We start from the raw sequence: 20,114 nt of genomic DNA, 5'->3' as shown, positions 1-20,114 counted from the left end.
CCCCTGCCAGTGGGCCTGGGTGTGTGGCTAAGGGAGAAGACGGAGGAGAGAGCGGCTGGGGTGGATGTGTTCTCAGGTGTGATCCAGGTCTCGGTGAGAGCGAGGAAGTCAAGCGACTGCTGGATAGCGAAGCCGGAGATGAAGTCTGCCTTGCGAGTAGCTGACTAGCAGTTCCAGAGGCCTCCTGTGATGAGGTGCTGGACATGAGTGGAGCGGGTGGGATAGGTGAGAGAGGAAAGGTTACGATAGAGAGCGGATCTGGCCCGAGGCCTGTAGTATCTGCGGGAAGAGGTTCGGACAGGTATGGATAAAGGGGTCAAACACATAATTAAAACTAGAAGAAGGCGCCGCATTCAGCCGCCCCGAAGACTCCTACGAAAGACTCCCTAGTCTTTGTCCTGCTTGTCTTGCGAGGATAAGCAAACGCTGAAGCTAGCGCTTCACTCGATCTGTAGTTAAATACTTCCTCGTTAGTGGAAGTCGGCTACGGCTGCGCTGACCACTCCTCCCTCGACAAAAGGTTGATTGGCCTCGACAGAAACTCCTCAAAATGCAAAACACCTATTGCCTGACACTATCAGTGAACAATCACCATGTGGCGTTTTGAAAAACTGAGTTTAAGGATTCAAGTCTTATTTGATTCAAAAGTGAAGGCAAAACAGATCAGGTCAAACCTAGCAGAGTACAGTACAGTCTAGAGCACCAACTGGCGCTAAAAAAGTGAAAGAGTTTAAGCAAACTAGGAGCCAAGATAACCTCAAACAGAGAGAACTGGCAGTAAAACGGCAAGAACTAAAGCAAATCACCAATCAAATTAACTTAAGACACTAGAATCAACAACAAATTTAGCAGACTAGCTTGGTTTAAAGAAAAAGATACTTAGTCCGATTTCAGGTCGCCTGCATGTCTGGAAGAGATGCACGCTTTTATCTTGCTTTTATTTTTGCTGACCCTTTCACTCTTTCTCGCCTCACCCATTTTTAGTTATCTTTCTGGGCAGAGAATGTAATGGTGGTCTGGGATGCCTCCTCCCTTTTTGTCTTTATTTCTGCATAAGAAGGTATCTCTGCAATATACACCGTCATTATCGCATCAAAGACATTTTGTGCATGCTTCCAGTTTTTTAAACGGATTTCTTTTCAGGTAGCTTCAGCCCTTTCAACTTCCTACAAAAGATGTTACTACTGTGTCCACTTGCCACACACACACACACCACATACATCATCCAACTCTCCTTTCTTTGTGGTTCTTGTTGAAGCATATTTACGATAATTTATTTTCTGGACGGTCTAATTTCTCCATCTTCTCCACAATCTTTAGCTGTTCAAGCCCCTCTAGGATTTCTTTTTATTTATGAGCATGTCAAAGTGATTGTCTGAAGTGACATCATTTGCAGGGTTGACCATAAACAACCCTATCCAGCCAATAGCCAGTCTCTTTTTATAGAGTCAGGTAACTCACTCTCAATAGATTTATTACCAGTGGATTATTTATGGCTCTGGAGTTTCCCAGCTCTGTGGGATCTTCTATGGCCCTCTCCACAGACTGGATGAGGTCAATGACTTCCCTTGGCTGGTTCCATTTGTTCTGCAATTCTCCGTGCAGTTACAAATTCAGCTGTTCCATGTCTAAGCCTGTTGCTAGCTGTTCTCAGATTATTTACTCTGCTGTCTAGTTCATCCTTTGCTAGCTCAGGGATCCATCGCTTCAAAGTTGACGTCATCATGGTGTGAGCTCCTTTATCAGCTTCTCTGAGAGGGTCAGATATACTTAACACATAGCATTCCAAGTTGGTACTTAACAAGTACCAACTTCACAGGCTTTTTCGGCTTTGAAGATTGACATTTTGAGTTAATTAATTCCATACCTTGACCACTGTCACACATACGCCCACATAATAGTTTATTTTTCATCTTCACTGCATGTTCACTAACTCTCATGTCATTTCAGATCCTCCCACCTTGTCACCTGATTTCCTGCACCTGGTTCTCCTCACCCTCACCTGTGGTGCCTCCCCTCGTCAGTCACTCACTATTTAAGCCCGTCACATTCTGTTGCTCACTGCCAGATTGTCTTGTGTGTTTAACCAAGTTTTCCAGCGTGTCCCTAGTTATCCTGTCTACCTCTATCCTGACCTTGTCTGTTCCTCGAACCCGATTTATCTGCCTGCCCCGTTTCAGATTTATCAGCCTGTCTGTTTGCCATCCTGGTTCTGACCCTGCCTGTCCTCGTCTGCGGATTACCTGCCTGCCCCTCTGGAATTGTTTTCCTCTCGACGGATCTCCCGGTTTTGGACTCAGCCTGAACTTTCATTAAAACCCCTCTGTCTTGTCCATCGTGTCAGAGTCGTGCGTTTGGGTTCTCCTGTACTCCGGTACCAGTAACCGTGACAGTACAATCTGGCCAGACATGAACCCAGCACGTACCGAGCCCGAAACCCCGACCCCAAGCAACATGTCGCAACGCCATGAGCAGCAGCTCCACTTTATGGCTGAGGCCATGCAGTCAATGTCGGCCCGCCATGAGAGCAGCATGGAGTCCCTCCGCGACCACCTGCGGAACCTCGCCGCAGTGACGCGTACTCCGGACGTCACTTCCGCTGCTACCCAAGTACCCCCCCCGCTCCGATGTCCGACGCACGTCTTCCTCCCCCCGAGCGTTGTTCCGGTGCTCCCGGTTCCTGTCGACCGTTCCTGGTACAGTGCTCGCTCGTCTTCGAGCTCCAGCCGTCCGCGTTTCCAACCGAGAGGTCCCGGGTAGCGTACATTGTTTCCTTGCTCACGGGGAGAGCAAGGGATTGGGAAACGGCCGAAAGGGCTAAGCAGACTTCTATATGCTCCTCCGTCGTGTCGTTTTCCGCGGCGATGCAGAGGGTTTTTGATCATGCCACTCCCGGACGGGAGGCGGCCGGGGACTGTTTAGGCTGCAGCAGGGAAGGCGATCCGTTTCCGACTATTCCATTGACTTTCACACCATGGCAGCGGAGAGTGACTGGAACCAAGCCTCCCTTCGCGATGCCTTCTACCACGGATTATCCAGCCGCGTAAAGGACGAATTGGCAGCTCGGGATCTCCCTGCTGGTTTAGACGAGTTGGTCGCTCTCTCCATTCGGATTGACGGCCGTCTGCGGGAGAGGAGAGAGGGTCGCTTACGCAGTTTTAGGATCACCGCCGCGCAAGTTGCAGGAACCTCGGCGGGCACCAACCGAGGGTGGACCTGATGAGTCTATCGCCGGACCCAGGGCCGTTTGAAGGAATTTGGGGGCTCCAAGCCCCCGCCGCGCGCACGCAAAACCTACAGGAACCACAGCACAGCCATAAAGTTCACCCACACTTTATAGAAATAAAGGGTTTACAGTGCATAAACCTAATGTGCATGAAATTTGAACATTTAACAATTTAACATTTGCACACTACCATAAAATCAAATATACATTAAAGTGCACAATAACTAAATCCAACATACTTAAACACACACACATATACATTCACACTAACATTTTTCAGTTCTCACAAACATGTGCAAATTATCTAAAACTGCCGTTTGCGAGCCTTGTTTTGTGCAAAGGCAATCACAATGTCCTCCATGTCCAAAGTCTGGCGAACATCGCGCTCCAGTCCTGTGAGCCTTTCTTGGTCCATGGTGGACCTCCATGTAATTTTTTATCAGCTTTTATAGCTGAAAAGCTCCTCTCACCAGAGGCCACAGACACAGGGAGAGTCAGGAGTGGACGCAAAGCAATGCTTAAATTACTGTACAAATCCAGTAGCTTCTCACTGTATATGTAATTAACCATGTCAAATGGGGAAGTGGCTACGTGGTCTGGAAAAGTGTAGAGCGATGAATTGATCTCAAGTGCCAAGTCATCAGCATCAATGTCATGGAGAGTTTGTTCCAATTTTTTGCATCGTTCATGAAACTTTCCATTCTTTATTGTCTGCTTCATGTTGTCCTTTGAGAACAGAAAGTCATAAAGGTCATAAACACCCTTCAATCTTGAAAACCTGTCACTTAGGCTTCTGAGGGCTGTGTCAACCATGGGCAGAAAGAAGTCTCTACCGAAAGTCTCGTCTGGAGTAGACTGAGTGTCCTCTGTACCTTCATATAGAGACAGTTTTTTCTTTTTACGCGGCCTTTTTTCAGGAAGGGTCATTTCCATATCCAGATTTTCTGCAATGTCTTTTGCATCAGTTTGACAGGAAGCAATCCCATTTTCCCTTCTTCAAGGTAGTCTTTTATTCCTTCCGTATCTGATCTGAGTGTTTCCATGGAAACATTTTGATTTTGTAGCAGCTTGCTGACATGATTGATCTGGTACAACACATTGTACCAGGTCATTGTGCAAAGCAAAAAAGACCTGGGCCCGTATCCCTAAAGAATTTTTGTGCAAAAAGTGGCTCCTAGCGGCCAAATTCTCAGAGTCATGACGTTTTCTTAGAATTTCCCCTAAAAGTGACACGAAAATCCCAGTTAATATTAAAGCTATTCCTCAAGATTCCTAGTGCTTAAAAGGGCTCCTAAGGCGAGATCTGCTAAGAGCAGGGAAGAGGACGTTTAGTGGCTTAAGAGTTCCCCTTAACAGCTGCACAAAATGACCAACACAGGAGGCAGGAGAGATGTCCTGCAAACACTGACAGGGTGATGACAGGGAATTATTGTGACGCTACAGATTGGATCGTGCAGGAATCATGTTTGTGGTGGATCTCCTTAGAGATGCAATTACTTCACCAACTCGACGCCACAACGCTATTACACCGGAGAAGAAAGTAATCACAACCCTGAGGTATTTGGCAACAGGGAAATTGCAACAATGCAGCAGGGCCCACAAGACAACAAGAGCGGTGGTGGAGCGTGGCATAGGCCAGCTTAAGAGGCGCTTTCATATTCTCCACGGAGAGGTGCGGCTGAGGCCTTAAAAAGTCAGCAAAGTCATCATAGCCTGTGCAATATTACACAATATTTGCAAGGTTAGACAGATTGCAGAAACTCTGGAGGATGGCGATGAGGATGGTGGTGAAGAAGATATTCACATTCCACAGGGAAACCTAGCCCAGAGTGGACTGCCTTACAGTGCAAACAAATTTACATTTCAGGCAAGCTGTAGCCCCATGTCATTTGAGAACTTGTGATGGTATTAAGAACTTCCACAGTTTTACTGCACATCACCTGCAATTGTTAAATGCAAGACACAGAACACAATCTCTAAATGGTTTCTTTTTTAGCTGTTCAATTTTAAGGCGGTAGTACTCCTCCTGAAGGGAAAGGACTTTTTCTTGTTGTTCAAACGCATCAATTGTGAGTTGCAATCTTCTCTCCTGCAGGGATGCTGAGGGAGCAGGTGCTGCGGATGGGAATGGTGTTTGATCCGCCGGGCTATCCTGAGTAGCAGCTGCAGATGGTTCAGGCGTCAATCTTGTCAGCAAACTTCATGGGCCCAGTTCTTGTGATGGCTCCATGCTACATAAATACATAGGCCTAGTTTAATTATTGTTTTGATCAAATTAATTTAATACAATGAGCATGGATAACACATGAAATGGCTTCTGCAATGAATAAACACTGTTGATATGAATAACCCTGTGTCCTACCTTTGCTGCATTTCGAGGGCCTGCATCATTGACGTGTCAATGCCTGTTGGCAGCCCGGTGACACTGACCTCAGAGTGTCCCAGGACTTGAAAGACAGTGTCGGCCACTTGGGACAGCCGCTTTGCAGGTGGTCCACCCCCTAGAAATAAACAGTCAATGAACACAGTACTTAGGCATGTAAATTAACTTTGCCAGCAGGAGCAAGTTGCCAGATTATGTGGTAGGCTATAGTATTTTGCCCACCTGTGAGTGAGGATTCCCGCTTGTGTGCTGCAATCTCATTTTTTGCCTTTGACTGCAGCACATACCACCTTTTCTCACAATCGTCGCCTGTCCGCACCACCAGTGGAAAAGAGTCATTGATTGTTTGGGATATTGTGTCCCAGGCGCGCCTCTTGCCTTGGCTGGTGAAAGTTGGGCCAAATTTTCCTCGTAACATACCTTTTATGTTCTTTCACCAACTGGGCCAGCAACAAACCTTGCTCCTCAGTCCAGTTCGGCTTGCAATTCCTTTTTTTCTCCATTTTATGTGTTTGTAAGATATTTGTTAACAAGCCTTCATAAATAGACCAGCCAGCAATCACAGACATTGATAAAAGCTGAGCCGTGTTATCCTCGTTAAGACCACACTGAGTTGTAACGTTGCAATTTCTATTTCATTAAGGACAGCCCCTTGAGATAGGCCATCTTGTTTTCAATGGGGTCCATATGGGAGTGAAAGTACAAAATTTGCCAGCTAGGATATTAATATGAGCAAATAAGACACAAATCATTATTTGAACAGGGTGTAATGAGCTTAAGTTTTCACATATTTTAGATTCTAATGTTATGCTATAAACCCTACAGCTTACTATTCATTTTCCAGATATTTTCTTGAATGTGAAATATTATTTACAATTACAGTCTGCATAAGATTAGAGTGTATAATTATGTTTATTGATTTGAGGGTACATCCTTTGCTCATTATCACAAAGTTCATTTTCATCAAACTTGTAGGATCAACCAATCACGGCTTTTGAAATGATGACTCATACCTAGCAACGGGGTAAACCACACCTCCTCACTAAGATAGGATTTTCCATCCATTCCTTGCTCAGAGTTCACTGAAAATGTTCTGGAATCACTTCTAAGCTAAAACTCCTGGCAAGGAATTTTTAGGTTAAGTTAGGAGCTCTCTGAGAGGATTCTCAGAATCTTTAGGGATACGGGCCCAGGTCTTCAACTCACCATGTAAGCTTTTAGCAGTGGACATGGTCTCTGAGTCCCCCTTCTCTATAGCAAACGTCTGGAGTGCAGACAATGCATCCAGGATCTCTGGTAACTGGTATCGCACCACCTTCACGCTGTGAATCCGAGCTTCCCATCTTGTTGTTGACAAAGGTTTTAAAGTGAGCTGCTTTACATGTTCCTTTAGAACTGCCTAGCGTTGCACAGAGGAACTGAATAAGTTATAGAGTCTTTGCAACACACCAAAGAAGGAGATGGACACTCTGTACACATGGCATCCATTGTAGTCTGTCCATCCCGGGAGTGGGATCCCTCCTCTGACGTTCTCCCTAAGGTTTCTTCCCTTTTTTCCCTCTTGGAAGGGTTTTTTCAATTTTCATTTTCCTGTGCCGATGGTGGGTTTCGGGACAGAGGATGTCGTATGTGTACAGACTGTAAAGCCCTGTGAGGGAAATTAGAAATTGCGATTATGGGCTATACAAAATAAAATGAATTGAATTGAAAACTGAATAAGTTATAGAGTCTTTGCAACACACCAAAGAAGGAGATGGACAGCACTGAGGACTTGGCAGCATCTGCCACAACCAGGTTAAGTGTGTGACTGCTGCATGGAATGCAACATGCTTTGCTGTTCAATTGCAAAATTCTTGTCTGAACACCCTGTTTATGGCCCATCATATTGCTGCCATTGTCATAAGACTGACCACTGCAGTCAGAAAGACTCAGGCTGTGTTTCTGCAGTTGGTCAAGCAGGACTTTAGTCAGGCCCTTACCAGTTGTGTCTTCAACATCTAAAAATCCAAAGAAATGTTCTGCAATGGACACAGATGGTTCGCAATTGACAATTCTCAGAACAATGGAAAGCTGTTCCTTATGACTGACATCAGGAGTGCAATCCATAATCACAGAGTAATACTTTGCTCTGTGTACTCTTCTCACAATCTCTTTCAGTATCTTGTTTCCAATTAGTGAAACTATTTCATTTTGAATAGTTCCACTCAAGTAATGCACTCTTGTCTCTTGGTTTTGTATCCTTTTGATGTGTTCAGTCATAACTGAATCAAACTGTGCCATCAGTTCAACTTCTGCCAGAAAAATTCCCATTGTGTGGGTCATACAACTCTCTTGTGGTCCCTCTTAAAGCCTGGTTGCGTTCTGCTAAGTGACAAATTATGGCAATCACTGTTCTTATGACAAATTTCCAATGCTCAATCTCGATCTGCATCAAGTAGTGTTGTCTTTGATCGATGGTTGTATTGGTTTGCAGTCTCCTCTGCAGCTCAGTCCACTTTGTCATGTTGTCACAATGCCCCTTTGAATATTTGTGTTCTTTTAAATGATGAGCTAGGTTCCTCCATGTACGGAAGCCACAGTTGCTTAAGGCATTGTCACGCTTCCCAAAAACCGTGCAGGCAAAACAGAACACTGAGTCTGTGCCCATGGAATATAACATCCATGATCGAAGAATTTTCTCCCCATTTTTCATGGTTCTCATGTAATTGTCATTTGTGAATCTTCGAGGTGGATTTTCAGAATTTTGAGGGAATACAATGTTTGTGACTTGCACAGGTCCTGTTTTAACAATTTGACAGCGCACACTATCAGTCAGGAGGACTGCTGGCCACTGCGCAGGGTCATCAGCTATAATTTCAGTCCTTGTGGTACCTTGAGCTGTAGAGGTAACCTCAGTGTTGGGTGCAGACTCAATTTCTGTTCTGGATGCAGTGTCTTCCAGTGTGAGAGATGCTATTGACGGTGTATCTGGGGAAAATAAAATATCTGTCGTGGTAAAGAATGCATCACTTAGTGTCTGACACCTAGAAATTTGACAGGCACTACTGTATTATTAACAATTCTGAAATGTCCATGGGCAAAGGTGACTGGTATTTACACAGTTTGGTGGGAATTCAATAGTGATTTGCACTGTTTTTCTAACAATATGACAGCACAAACTGTGCAGAATATCAGCTGTAATCATAGAGCTTGTGGTGGTGGTGGTGGTACTGTGCTATAGAGGAAACATCAGCACTGAGAAGTGATGCATCTGTTGATGTTATAGCTGGGAAAATAATTGAAAAGAAATCTGAAATTACCTGTGAAGTATAGCATAGTTAGCATATTGAAAGAGGTCACTATTAACAGCTCAGTGAGAGAAATTCACTCTACCTTCATCAGTGGAGGTATCGTTAGGAAGAGCCTGAGGGCTGAGAAATTTAAGCAAAGTCCCGACCGTGACAGCTCCAGTTCCGTTCTCCAAACAAGTCAATGACGCACGAAAAACTCCTGGTTGTTGTGACGCATCCGACCAGTGTGCGCGGGTGCCGCCGACCGCTAAGAGCTACACTGTTCCTGTTCTGATTGACTCCGGCGCAGATGCCAATCTCCTCGACCGGGACCTGGCCATCAAGATGAGGATTGAGCAAGTAGCTTTGGAAAGACCCATCCGGGCCACGGCGTTGAACGGCCGGCTACTCTGCAGGGTTAAGCATCAAACCACCCCTCTGCGCTTGGAGATGTCAGGTAACCACAGTGAAGCAGAGGTGATGCACCTCAACAACCAGTCATTTTGGGATTTCCATGGTTTAGGAGGCATAATCCGCATATTGACTGGGCTACTAGGACTATATTTGGGTGGAGTCCTCAGTGTCACGCGGTTTGTTTAAAGCCTGCATCTGCCATTAGCCGCTCCGTGTCTCCGAGTCCCCAGATCTCACTGGCGTACCCGAGGATTACCACGACGTGAGGGAGGTGTTCAAGGCTCGGGCCACCTCACTACCACCTCACTGCCTGTACGATCGTGCTATAGACCTCCTTCCGAGCACCTCGCCCCCAAGAGGGCGACTATTCTCTCTGTCGGCCCCTGAGACTAGGACTATGGAGAAGTACATCAGCGACTCCTTGGCTTCCGGCCTCATTAGACCGTCGTCATCCCCAGCCGGCGCTCGGTTCTTTTTTGTGAGAAAGAAGGACGGATCCCTGCGACCCTGTATTGATGACAGAGGACTCAATAACATCACCATCAAAAACAGGTACCCTGTGGCGGTTCATTCGGAACTACAGTTCTGTGGCCGCTCCTCTCACCGCTCTAACCTCCCCACAAGTGCCCTTTCAATGGACCTCGGCAGCGGCCAGGCCATTCGGGGAATTGAAGACACAGTTTACCTCTGCCCCTATCCTTGTTTTCCCAGAGCCTGCTCACCAGTTTGTGGTGGAGGTGGATGCATCAGACACCGGCATAGGAGCGGTTCTCTCGCAGCGGTCGTCTACAGATCAGAAGGTTCACCCATGCGCCGCCTTCTCCCGGAAACTGTCCTCCACGGAGAGAAACTATGACATCGGGGATCGGGAGTGGTTAGCGGTAAAGCTTGCACTGGAGGAGTGGAGACACTGGCTGGAGGGAGCTGACCAGCCGTTTATGGTATGGACTGACCACAAAAACTACATAAAAAAAGTACAAGTACATTCGCTCTGCCAAGCGGTTGAACCCCAGACAGGCAAGGTGGGCCCTATTTTTTAACCGTTTTGAGTTTACTCTATCCTACCTCCCGGGCACGAAGAATGTCAAACCTGATGCCCTGTCCAGTCAGTACCAGTCCAGGAGCTGCGTTCAGGGTCCGGAGAACATTCTCTCTCCTGAATGTGTTGTTGGGGCGGTGACCTGGGAGGTGGAAGAGGAAGTAAAACGGTCCCATTCAGCGCAACCGGCGCAGAGTGCCTGTCCTGATAAACTTCTGTTTGTCCCAGCGAATCTGCGTTCGAAGGTCCTGCAGTGGGGTCACTCTTCCCGCCTGGCTTGTCACCCGGGAGTGATCCGCACGCTAGCTCTGCTTAAACAACGGTTTTGCTCAGCATAAGGGCTCTCGCAAGGCTCCATCCGGCCTCCTCTATCCCCTGCCCATCCCTCATCGTCCCTGGTGCCACATCGCTTTGGATTTTGTAACCGGTCTACCCCCATTTGACGGTAACACAGTTTTTCTAACGGTAATTGATCGCTTCTCCAAGTCTGCTCAACTCATTCTACTACCTAAGCTGCCTTCTGCTAAGGAGACAGCAGAATTACTATTACAGAGAGTGTTCCGCCTGCATGGTCTGCCCGTCAATGTGGTCTCTGATCGGGGGCCACAATTCACTTCTCATTTTTGGTCCGAGTTTTGCAGGCTACTGGGGGCCACAGTCAGTTTATCGTCTGGATTTCACCCACAGTCCAACGATGAGGCGGAGCGGATGAACCAGGAGACTTCTCTACGCTGCATCTCTTCCCGCAACCCCTGCTCTTGGTCCCAGCAACTCCTATGGGTCGAGTATGCCCACAACACACTCCCCAGTTCTGCTACCGGGCTCTCACCTTTCCAATGTTCAAGAGGATACCAACCTCCGCTGTTTCCGGAGCAGGAACTGGAGGCAAGCGTCCCTTCTGTCCAGGCGTTCATTCAGCGGTGTCGGCGCACCTGGAGGCAGGCCCGCTCCACGCTCCTGCGTACCTCGGACCAGTATCAACGGTCGGCTAATAGACTTCGAACCCCGGCACCCAGCTACGCCCCGGGACAACGAGTCTGGTTGTCCGCCCGGGACCTCCCACTTAGAGTGGAGTCTAAGAAGTTGGCGGCTCGATTTGTGGGTCCTTTTCTCGTTTCCAGGGTCGTCAACCCTGCAGCGGACTCCGGTTGCCGCGGGCCATGAAGGTCCACCCCACCTTTCATGTCTCCAGGCTGAAACCTGTCCTGGAGAGTCCACTTCAACCCTCCCCCAGACCCCCTCCTCCCCCCCAGCTCATTGACGGGGGCCCAACTTACACGGTCCGGCGCCTGCTCAAGTCTCGTCGACGGGGCAGGGGGCTGCAGTATCTGGTGGACAGAGAGGGGTACGACCCAGAGGAGCGCTTGTGGGTCCCGTCGCGCCACATACTAGACCCTTCCCTGATCAGGGACTTTCACAGAGCACACCCGGACCAGCCCAGGGGGACGTCGAGAGCCGTCCCTAGAGGGGGGAGTTCTGTTACACATACGCCCACATCAGTTTATTTTTCATCTTCACTGCATGTTCACTAACTCCTGTCATTTCAGATCCTCCTACCTCGTCACCTGATTTCCTGCACCTGGTTCTCCTCACCCTCACCTGTGGTGCCTCCCCTCGTCAGTCACTCACTATTCAAGCCCGTCACATTCTGTTGCTCACTGCCAGATTGTCTCGTGTGTTTAACCAAATTTTCCAGCGTGTCCCGATTTACCTGCCTGCCCCGTTTCGGATTTATCTGCCTGTCTGTTTGTCATCCTGGTTCTGACCCTGCCTGTCCTCGTCTGCGGATTACCTGCCTGCCCCTCTGGAATTGTTTGCCTCCCGACGGATCTCCCGGTTTTGGACCCAGCCTGAACTTTCATTAAAACCCCTCAGTCTTGTCCATCGTGTCCGAGTCGTGCGTTTGGGTTCTCCTGTACTCCGGTACCATAGCATGGTTCTCAAATTTTTCTTTAAACTCTGGCCCAACTTGAAATGGCCTACTACCACAAAGGACACACGGGACTCTGATTAATGTTTATTTTCTCTTATTTGTCTGGTTGGCTCAGTTTAAAAACCTTCAAAAACCCAAAAGCATAAGCATACAAAAAATGTAAACAAATTACACATGACTTCAAAACAAATATTCCTCACTATGAGTTACTATACCGGTGGCTTCTTTTAGATGTACCATGAGTTGATTTTTTAGCTCCTCTCCTTGCTGAGATGTTTGCTGAGACTTGCTATTGACAGGTGTTCTGATTTGAAATGATGAGCAACCTGCAATGGCCTGCTGGAAGTGCATTCTGGGACTTGCAGATTAGTAAAAAAGCATGAAATGTTTTTACCTCAACAATGTTATGTGTAGAGATTTGAATGACGTACAATCCGTTCAATTCATTACAAAAATTATTCAAATAATAACATAAATACTATAATTTCTACCACGAATGATCCTTTTTCTACTCCAATTCCTAACAAGTTCCATGGTCTTCTTTGAGAGAAGCCCTCACCTATGGTCACAAACTCTGGGTTGCGACCGAAAGAACGGACCCACCCCGAAAGTAGAAGACTGAACACTGATGTCCTACAGACAAAAAAATGCGATTGTGGTTCCTTGAGAAACGTTGCTACCAGGGCAAAGACATGATCTGTACATTAACCCTAGTGATCAAATGACACCTCTTTCAGTCTTTTGACCTTTGCTGTAGTGACAATGGCAAAAGAAAAGTCAGTCGCTCAATTATATTAGATGTTGATCAAATCAATTAGGGTGTGTTAGAGATTTCCTTTTAACATTTTTTCATCTTATATCTTTAAATCCTTTTCTCTCCATCTTCCTCCATTACTAATACAGCTCACCAGGAGAATCAGTCTTATTTTATGCCATCACAACACTCCACAACATGCTGCTGCACCAAGAGGGGGCTAAGATGGCGGTGCGTCTTGCTGATGGACTGCAGAGGATGGTTCCTTTACTGAAAAAGAGTAACCCCAAGTTCCTGGCCATCACCACTGATTGTCTGCAGCTCCTCTCCTACGGCAACCAGGAGAGCAAGGTGAGGTCCTTGACATTGGGGAGGAGATCTCTTTTGTTTGACCTTGTTACATAATTGCACTTCCTACTTCCTGTTTATTTTCAGCTGATCATCCTAGCCAATGGCGGCCCAGAGAGTCTCGTGTTCATCACAAGGAACTATAACTATGAGAAGCTGCTATGGACTACCAGTCGCGTTCTCAAAGTGCTGTCTGTCTGTCCCAGCAACAAGCCAGCAATAGTAGAGGCTGGTATGTCTACATCACAAAATGTTCTTGCTCCTAACTTATCAGATGTCATCACTTTCCAAGCTGTCCACTAAATCAAATGTAAACCATACAGTTCATTACCAGTCAGTAGCTGATGTAGTAGAAACTTTCCCATAGGACAGTTTGGCAGGTAGAAGTGTAATTTGCATACTTAAGTAAAATGAATAAATTAGCGTTACCTATCAACTATACAAATTCAATCCAAACCTTGATCTTTTCCAAAATCTAATGAAGCATTTTTTACAAAGCATAACCTATATGTTCAGTGTGATTGCACAGGTTTATTTTGAATGATGCTATGCATGTAGTAGAAATTAAATGTCAATCATTAACATGTCCAAACACATAGTATGAAACATAGAATGTGTAACTTTCAGTGTATATTTTGCATACATCCATTTACATATATCCAGGTGGGATGCAAGCTTTGGGCCAACATCTTACAGCTTCCAGTCAGCGCCTAATCCAGAACTGTCTGTGGACGCTGCGCAATCTATCCGATGCTGCAACTAAACAGGTACGTATTTATTCACCTACTACAACTTCTTTAGGGATGGCTATGGCAGAGTTAGAAAGGGCCATCACCAATCAGGTTTAACCGTTGTTGTGGATTCATTCTTCGCAGTTTTAACTATCTTCTAAATATTCTAAATTGTGGACTTTCAGTAACTCATACACACACACAACACACTTGAGATTCAGATCTTTCAATTAGCAGAGATTTATTGGAGCGGCACGCACTTGATTAAACCAAGCTCCTTCCGGAAAGACTAACTAGGTGATGAAACTGCTTGTACATTTCTATGAACATTTGATTAAGCGAAACTCTCCCCCTCTGTCCTAACTGCGTAACTATTTTCCTGATGTTTCCCCCACTAACCTCCCCGCCCTTTTAGATATGCTAACACTGGTCATGCCCCCCCCCCCCACTTCTCTACATCTCCATAGAGATGATTATAACATGAATATATGGTTGGAATATAGAAACAAACAATTTGTTATTCACACCATGTACACAATTGTACAAACTTTGTCCCACAACCCTCTGTAATATAAAAATCGGCACATTTCCAATGGCAGTGGGTATGACACACCCACGTCCATAAACCATACAAAAAAACTCCTGTAGCACATTACAGGTGTGCTGTACAGTAATCCCTCGTTTATCGCGGGGGTTACGTTCCGAAAATGACCCGCGATAAGTGAAATCCGCGAAATAGAAAACTTTTTTTTTTTTTTACAATTAGCAACTATTACATGTATACAAATACAGTGACTCGCGTGTAGGCCGTTTCACTGCTCTTCAGACTGGGCCGCTGCATCCTGACTGCGCTCTGCAGTGTTCTCTTCTTCTGAAGCCCGCGGTGCAGGTGTGTTTGTTCGGGAGAAGAACATAGTGATAGGCAGCTGTTGTCGCTCTTTTTTCTTCTTTGCAAAAAGATCCTTGTACACCGACATGCCACCATCGATTACGTTGGAGAACTGTAATTAACGGCTCGGGAGTGAGTTTTTAGCGAATCAGAATGCAGAGCACAATGCACCAAAAAAAAAAAAATGCAATATGAAAATCCGCGAAATAGCGAATCCGCGATAAGTGAACCGCGAAGTGGCGAGGGATCACTGTATTGTACAAAAGTATGCATTTTACATAACCGCTGTAATACAGTGCACTGAATGCATATGGATTTTTACAATGGATGAATTAGCCAATTGGACTTCACCCAATTTCCTTACAAAACAACAGTGCTGTTGTGTTTCACACAGTTCTTTCAGCTCAACAATGATAACAACAGAGCAGCTCATATCAGTAGAGCGAGAAATAAGCTAAGACTGCGTAACTCCATTTCTCTGTAAACACAGTGTATGCACTGTATATAATCTTTCCCCCAGTAAATCAGACAGTAAATCACCCCTGTCTGTTTAGGATGGTTTAGACGGTCTGCTGCAGATATTGGTCACCCAGCTGGGCTCAGACGACGTCAACATGGTGACATGTGCAACTGGGATCCTGTCCAACCTCACCTGTAATAATTCACGCAACAAGGTAACCATTGAGCAATAGAAGTTTTTTGTTGTTTGCGACAGTTAATTATGTGATTCACAAACCGTTGGCATTAATCTACTGCCACAGCAATGTTAACTCTTCTGTCTGATTAAATTCAAATCACAATTTGTCCCATACAATGCAGCCATCGGTAGGAGATGACTAAATAGAGATATTTACTTTCTGGGACATAAAGAGATTAGATAATGAACTAAAACATTTTGCATGACATTTTGACAGTGTCGCTCGAAGCCTTTGCAATATAAATATACGCTCACCAGAAACTTTATTTACACCTGTTCAATTGCATGGCATGGTTGTTGGTGTCAGACAGGCTGGTCTGAGTATGTCAGAAACTGCTGATCTACTGGGATCTAGAGTTTACGGAGAATGGTCCGAAAAAGAGAATATATTAAGTGAGCCAGTCGTTTGAACTGTGATTAATGTGAGATGTCAGAGGACAACGGGAAAACTGGTTCGAGGTGATAAAAAAAAGGCTACATTAACTGAAATAACCACTCGTTATAACCAAGGAATGCAGAATATCATCTCTGAACGCACAACACGCAGGACCTTGAAGAAGGTGGGCTACAGCAGCAGAAGACCACTCCTGTCAGCTAAGAACAGGAAACTGACTACAATTCACACAAGCTCACCCAAATTGGACAATAGAAGAGTAACAAACTGGGTCCTTGGGGGGGCTGGAAAGAAGGATAAACACGGTAGGATTGTCGGTCGGAATGCTCCGTGGGCTCCCGGCGTCCAGCTCTCCTGTCTGTCTCTTGCCGGATCGCCCCACTGCATTAAATACTGGAGACAAACACAAATGTCATTTTCGGCAGCTGAGGCCAATTGCCTCCACCTGGCACCGTTCCCTGAGCCACTCCCCCTCTCTCCCCCCACCGCCCGACTTACACCGGGGAGCCCTCCGGCCTTACCAGGCACTGTTGGACACTTCTATTACCCCCATCTCCAACATTGCAGCCAATTCCCCCTGAACCACTTTTCTTTTGTGTTCAGGCATCTTATAGGGTCGTGACCTTACTGTCACCCCCGGAGGAGTCTCGATTCTGTGAACTATTAGGTCAGTCCGGCCTGGCAGGGGGGAGAACACGTCTGCAAACTGCTCTTGCAACTGGGTAATGTCTGTTCTCTGGTCCTCGTAGAGACGGGCCTCGCAAGGGAGCGAGGTGGGATTAACAGATTTTGGCATCCCCGGCCCAGGTCCTCTTTCCGATACCGCGGACACCAGCGAAACAGACTCCGCCTTCTTCCAGGCTTTCAGGAGGTTTAGGTAGTATATTTGCAAAGCTCTGCCCCTGTCAGACCGCACCACGTCATAGTCGATATCCCCCACCTGCCGTGTGACCTCAAAGGGCCCTTGCCACTTAGCCAGGAGTTTGGAGTTGGAAGAAGTAATACAAGCACCTTTTCTCCCGGTGTGAATTCTCGCCGCCTGGCTCCTCTGTCGTACAGCCGTTGTTGCCGTTCGTGGGCCTGGAGCAAATTCTCACGTGACATCCTACCCAGTGTGTGGGGCTTTGCTCGCAGGTCCATGACGTACTGGATCTCTTTCTTCCTCCCATTTTGGTGTTGAAGATTACAGTGAACAGCGGAGACAGCTGGTTAGCACAATGCTTTAGGGTGCGGGGAGAGACGGAGTCCAGGCCGGCTCCTTTACGGGGGTTTTGTCTTTTAAAGAGCCGGTTAACGTCTCTCTCCCGAATAGAGGGCTGTTGCTGGTCAGGGGGGTGGGGAAGGGGAAGGTGATTCAGAGCCGTAAAGGCTGGGGCATGCTTTTGCGTCTTCATCTTCATACGCAGCTGTGTCGACGCATTCGTTTCAATTCATGGTTCTAAAAGGCTTGCGAGTGTTGCAGAGCAATTCACCGCCGGAACAATAGGTGGAGTAACGTTTTTTGTTGAATACGACCTAGAGTCACGTCTTTGCGTGTGGAAGTTGTTGGTTTGTTTATTTAATTACCAGAGCCTTTATTGGCCCGTGCATTGCCACTGCTGCTTTTCATCGCGGATGAAGGAGATGGGAAAAAGGCACACAAGGGACACGCAAGGGGCTCTTGCGTCTCTCTGAAAACGCAGAAGCATAAACTAGGCTTGAGCCCTTGATGGGCTGGGGGAGGTTGGTGGAACTGTGGGAGATGGAGTCAGGACATTGTCTATCAAATCTGCAGTAGAACTCATTCAGCTCGTCTGCCAGGCGGAGGAGTGTGTGTTTTTTTGGCTTGGAATTTGTGAGGTGTTTAAAGCCTCTCCAAACCGAGGCAGTCACTTGCTGAGAACTATTGTTGGAGTTTCTCAGAGTACAGCAGTTTTGCATCTCTCACCGCCTTACTAACCTTGTATTTTGATTCTGTGGAGTTGTGTGAGTCTTTCTCCCCACTCCTAAATGCCTGATCCTTCTGCCGACGTAGTTTTCGGAGTTCCGCTGTGAACCAGTGTTTGTCGTTGTTGAAACTTACCCTGGTGCATGATGGTACACAGCTGTCCTCATGGTGTGATGTATGCAATGTATGAAGTTACAGTCTCTGAACTCATCCAGACTGTTAGTAGCAGTCCTGAAAACAGCCCAGTCTGTGCAGTCCAAGCACGCCTGAAGATCCTCCAGCGCCTCACTGGTCACTTCTTGAATTCCCTCACCACAGATTTGCAGAGCTTTAGTTTCTGCCTATATTCTGCAATTGGAAGTGGATCATGACGTGGTCAGATTGTCCCAGCGCAGCACGACGGACGGCGTGATAAGCCCAGCTTACTGTCGTCTAACAGTGATCCAGCGTTTCACTGATTATTGACACCAGAGACTCTGTCCAGACCTTTTCTTTTATGTTTGAAGCTTTAAATCAGGGTTGCCCCTACTTTTCTGACCTGCTTTTCAACTTTAAGTCATGGGGATTTACCTCCCCCTGCCCCCTAGCCCCCGAAGAACGGCCGGTATAGGGGGGGAAAGAGAGAACCGGGTGAACGAGTAGTAGCAGCAACCAAACGCAACAACAGCGCTGCACGCTGTCAGCGCAAAACAAATATATAAGCCTGGACTCACTTATGTACATGCAGTAACTATATATCTGTTTATTAACTGTTGTTTTATACTTTATGATCTTTTAAATTAAGTCTTGGGGAACACTAGCATTGCAGATGAGCTATTTTAGTCTATTGTCTTCTCCCCGATAACCCTCAGACTCTGGTAACTCAGTATGGCGGAGTGGAAGCGCTGATCCATGCTGTGCTTCGTGCCGGGAAAAAGGAGGATGTTGCTGAGCCAGCAGTCTGCGCCCTGCGTCATCTAACCTCTCGCCATCAGGACGCTGAGCTGGCGCAGAATGCTGTGCGGCTGCACTCTGGTATCCCAGCGGTCGTCAAGTTGCTGGGACAGCCGCACTACTGGCCTGTGGTGAAGGTGATTGGAGGCAGTGGTTTGTATACTATTGACATAAAATGAAGGCTATATTTTGAATCCCACTGTTCTTTTTAAATAAAAATCACTGGGTAGCTCGTTGAAGCAGAGGTTATGGTTAGGTATTATGTAATTTGAACATGTAACAAGCCATTTCACAGAATCAATTTTAAAAGGTCATTGTAGGGAAAAATGACTAGTGTCAAAGGCATTCTAAGGATCTAGCACCCTAGACACCAGGGATCTAGGAATACCAAAGGAGAACAGGGCCAGAATTAAGCAAGAACACCCAAATGGCTCCTAAAGGAGCCTTTTTCAAAGATCCTTTACCTAAAATTCCATCCAACTTCTTTTGTATAGCCCAAAATCACAAATTACAAATGTTCCTCGTGCAGCTTTACAGTCTGTACACATGCATATCCCTTCATACAAACTAGATGTAAAGGATAGGAGTGGCTGAACTCCATTGAAGCCGTTACCAACACAGCCATTCATTTCCACTACTTGCGGGAATCTCAAAAATCCCGGAAACTAAACACCTTCCTGTCTGGGTTCATGACACTTTTTTGGAGGTGTAATCCCTGTGCTTTATTACAGCAGTATGAGCCCAAAATAAATATTTTTGTTGTGATTTGATTGCAGTGACAGACAAAAAGGATGCCTGAAATAACAACAAAATGATGATGGTGATGATATTTTGTAATGTTTTATTTGTTCTATAGACAAATACAAAAATGATTTTTCTGATGCATTGACTTGGCGGGACTGTGATGAGCATCACAATTTGAATTTTGCAACCCATCGTTTTTTTGTCGGTGGAGCATGCCAAGTCATCTACTCGGAAAAAAATAGCTTTGGTTTTCTGAAAAAGCAGCGTAATGAAGAAGCGTAATGAAGAAACATAGATTGCTTCATTATGCTGCACAATGAGGGAGACTAAACCTCCCCTATTGTCACGCTTTGGGTTCACGTCCTGTTTTATTTTGTAGTTTTCCGCCTCTCCGCCTGTGTCCCTGGTAACTTCACTTCCTGCCTTGTCATTC

General features: G+C 46.3%; 1 protein-coding gene across 3 annotated transcripts in view; it reads left to right on the top strand.

Moving 5' to 3' along the window:
- Nucleotides 1-20,114, top strand: part of LOC120827230 (junction plakoglobin a) — a 127,195-nt gene that overhangs the window by 65,845 nt on the left and 41,236 nt on the right. For all 3 annotated transcript variants that reach the window (XM_040189961.2, XM_078084375.1, XM_078084376.1), the window contains 5 exons: nt 13,168-13,369; nt 13,454-13,598; nt 14,030-14,133; nt 15,541-15,660; nt 18,856-19,074. In XM_040189961.2, coding sequence (XP_040045895.2) covers nt 13,168-13,369; nt 13,454-13,598; nt 14,030-14,133; nt 15,541-15,660; nt 18,856-19,074 — 790 coding nt within the window. The remainder of the gene's footprint in view (nt 1-13,167; nt 13,370-13,453; nt 13,599-14,029; nt 14,134-15,540; nt 15,661-18,855; nt 19,075-20,114) is intronic.

Source organism: Gasterosteus aculeatus, chromosome 11 (genome assembly GCF_964276395.1).
Source record: "Gasterosteus aculeatus chromosome 11, fGasAcu3.hap1.1, whole genome shotgun sequence".
NCBI lineage: Eukaryota > Metazoa > Chordata > Actinopteri > Perciformes > Gasterosteidae > Gasterosteus > Gasterosteus aculeatus.
The sequence above is the reverse complement of the archived record's forward strand: the minus strand, read 5'-3'. Positions and strand labels throughout refer to the sequence as shown.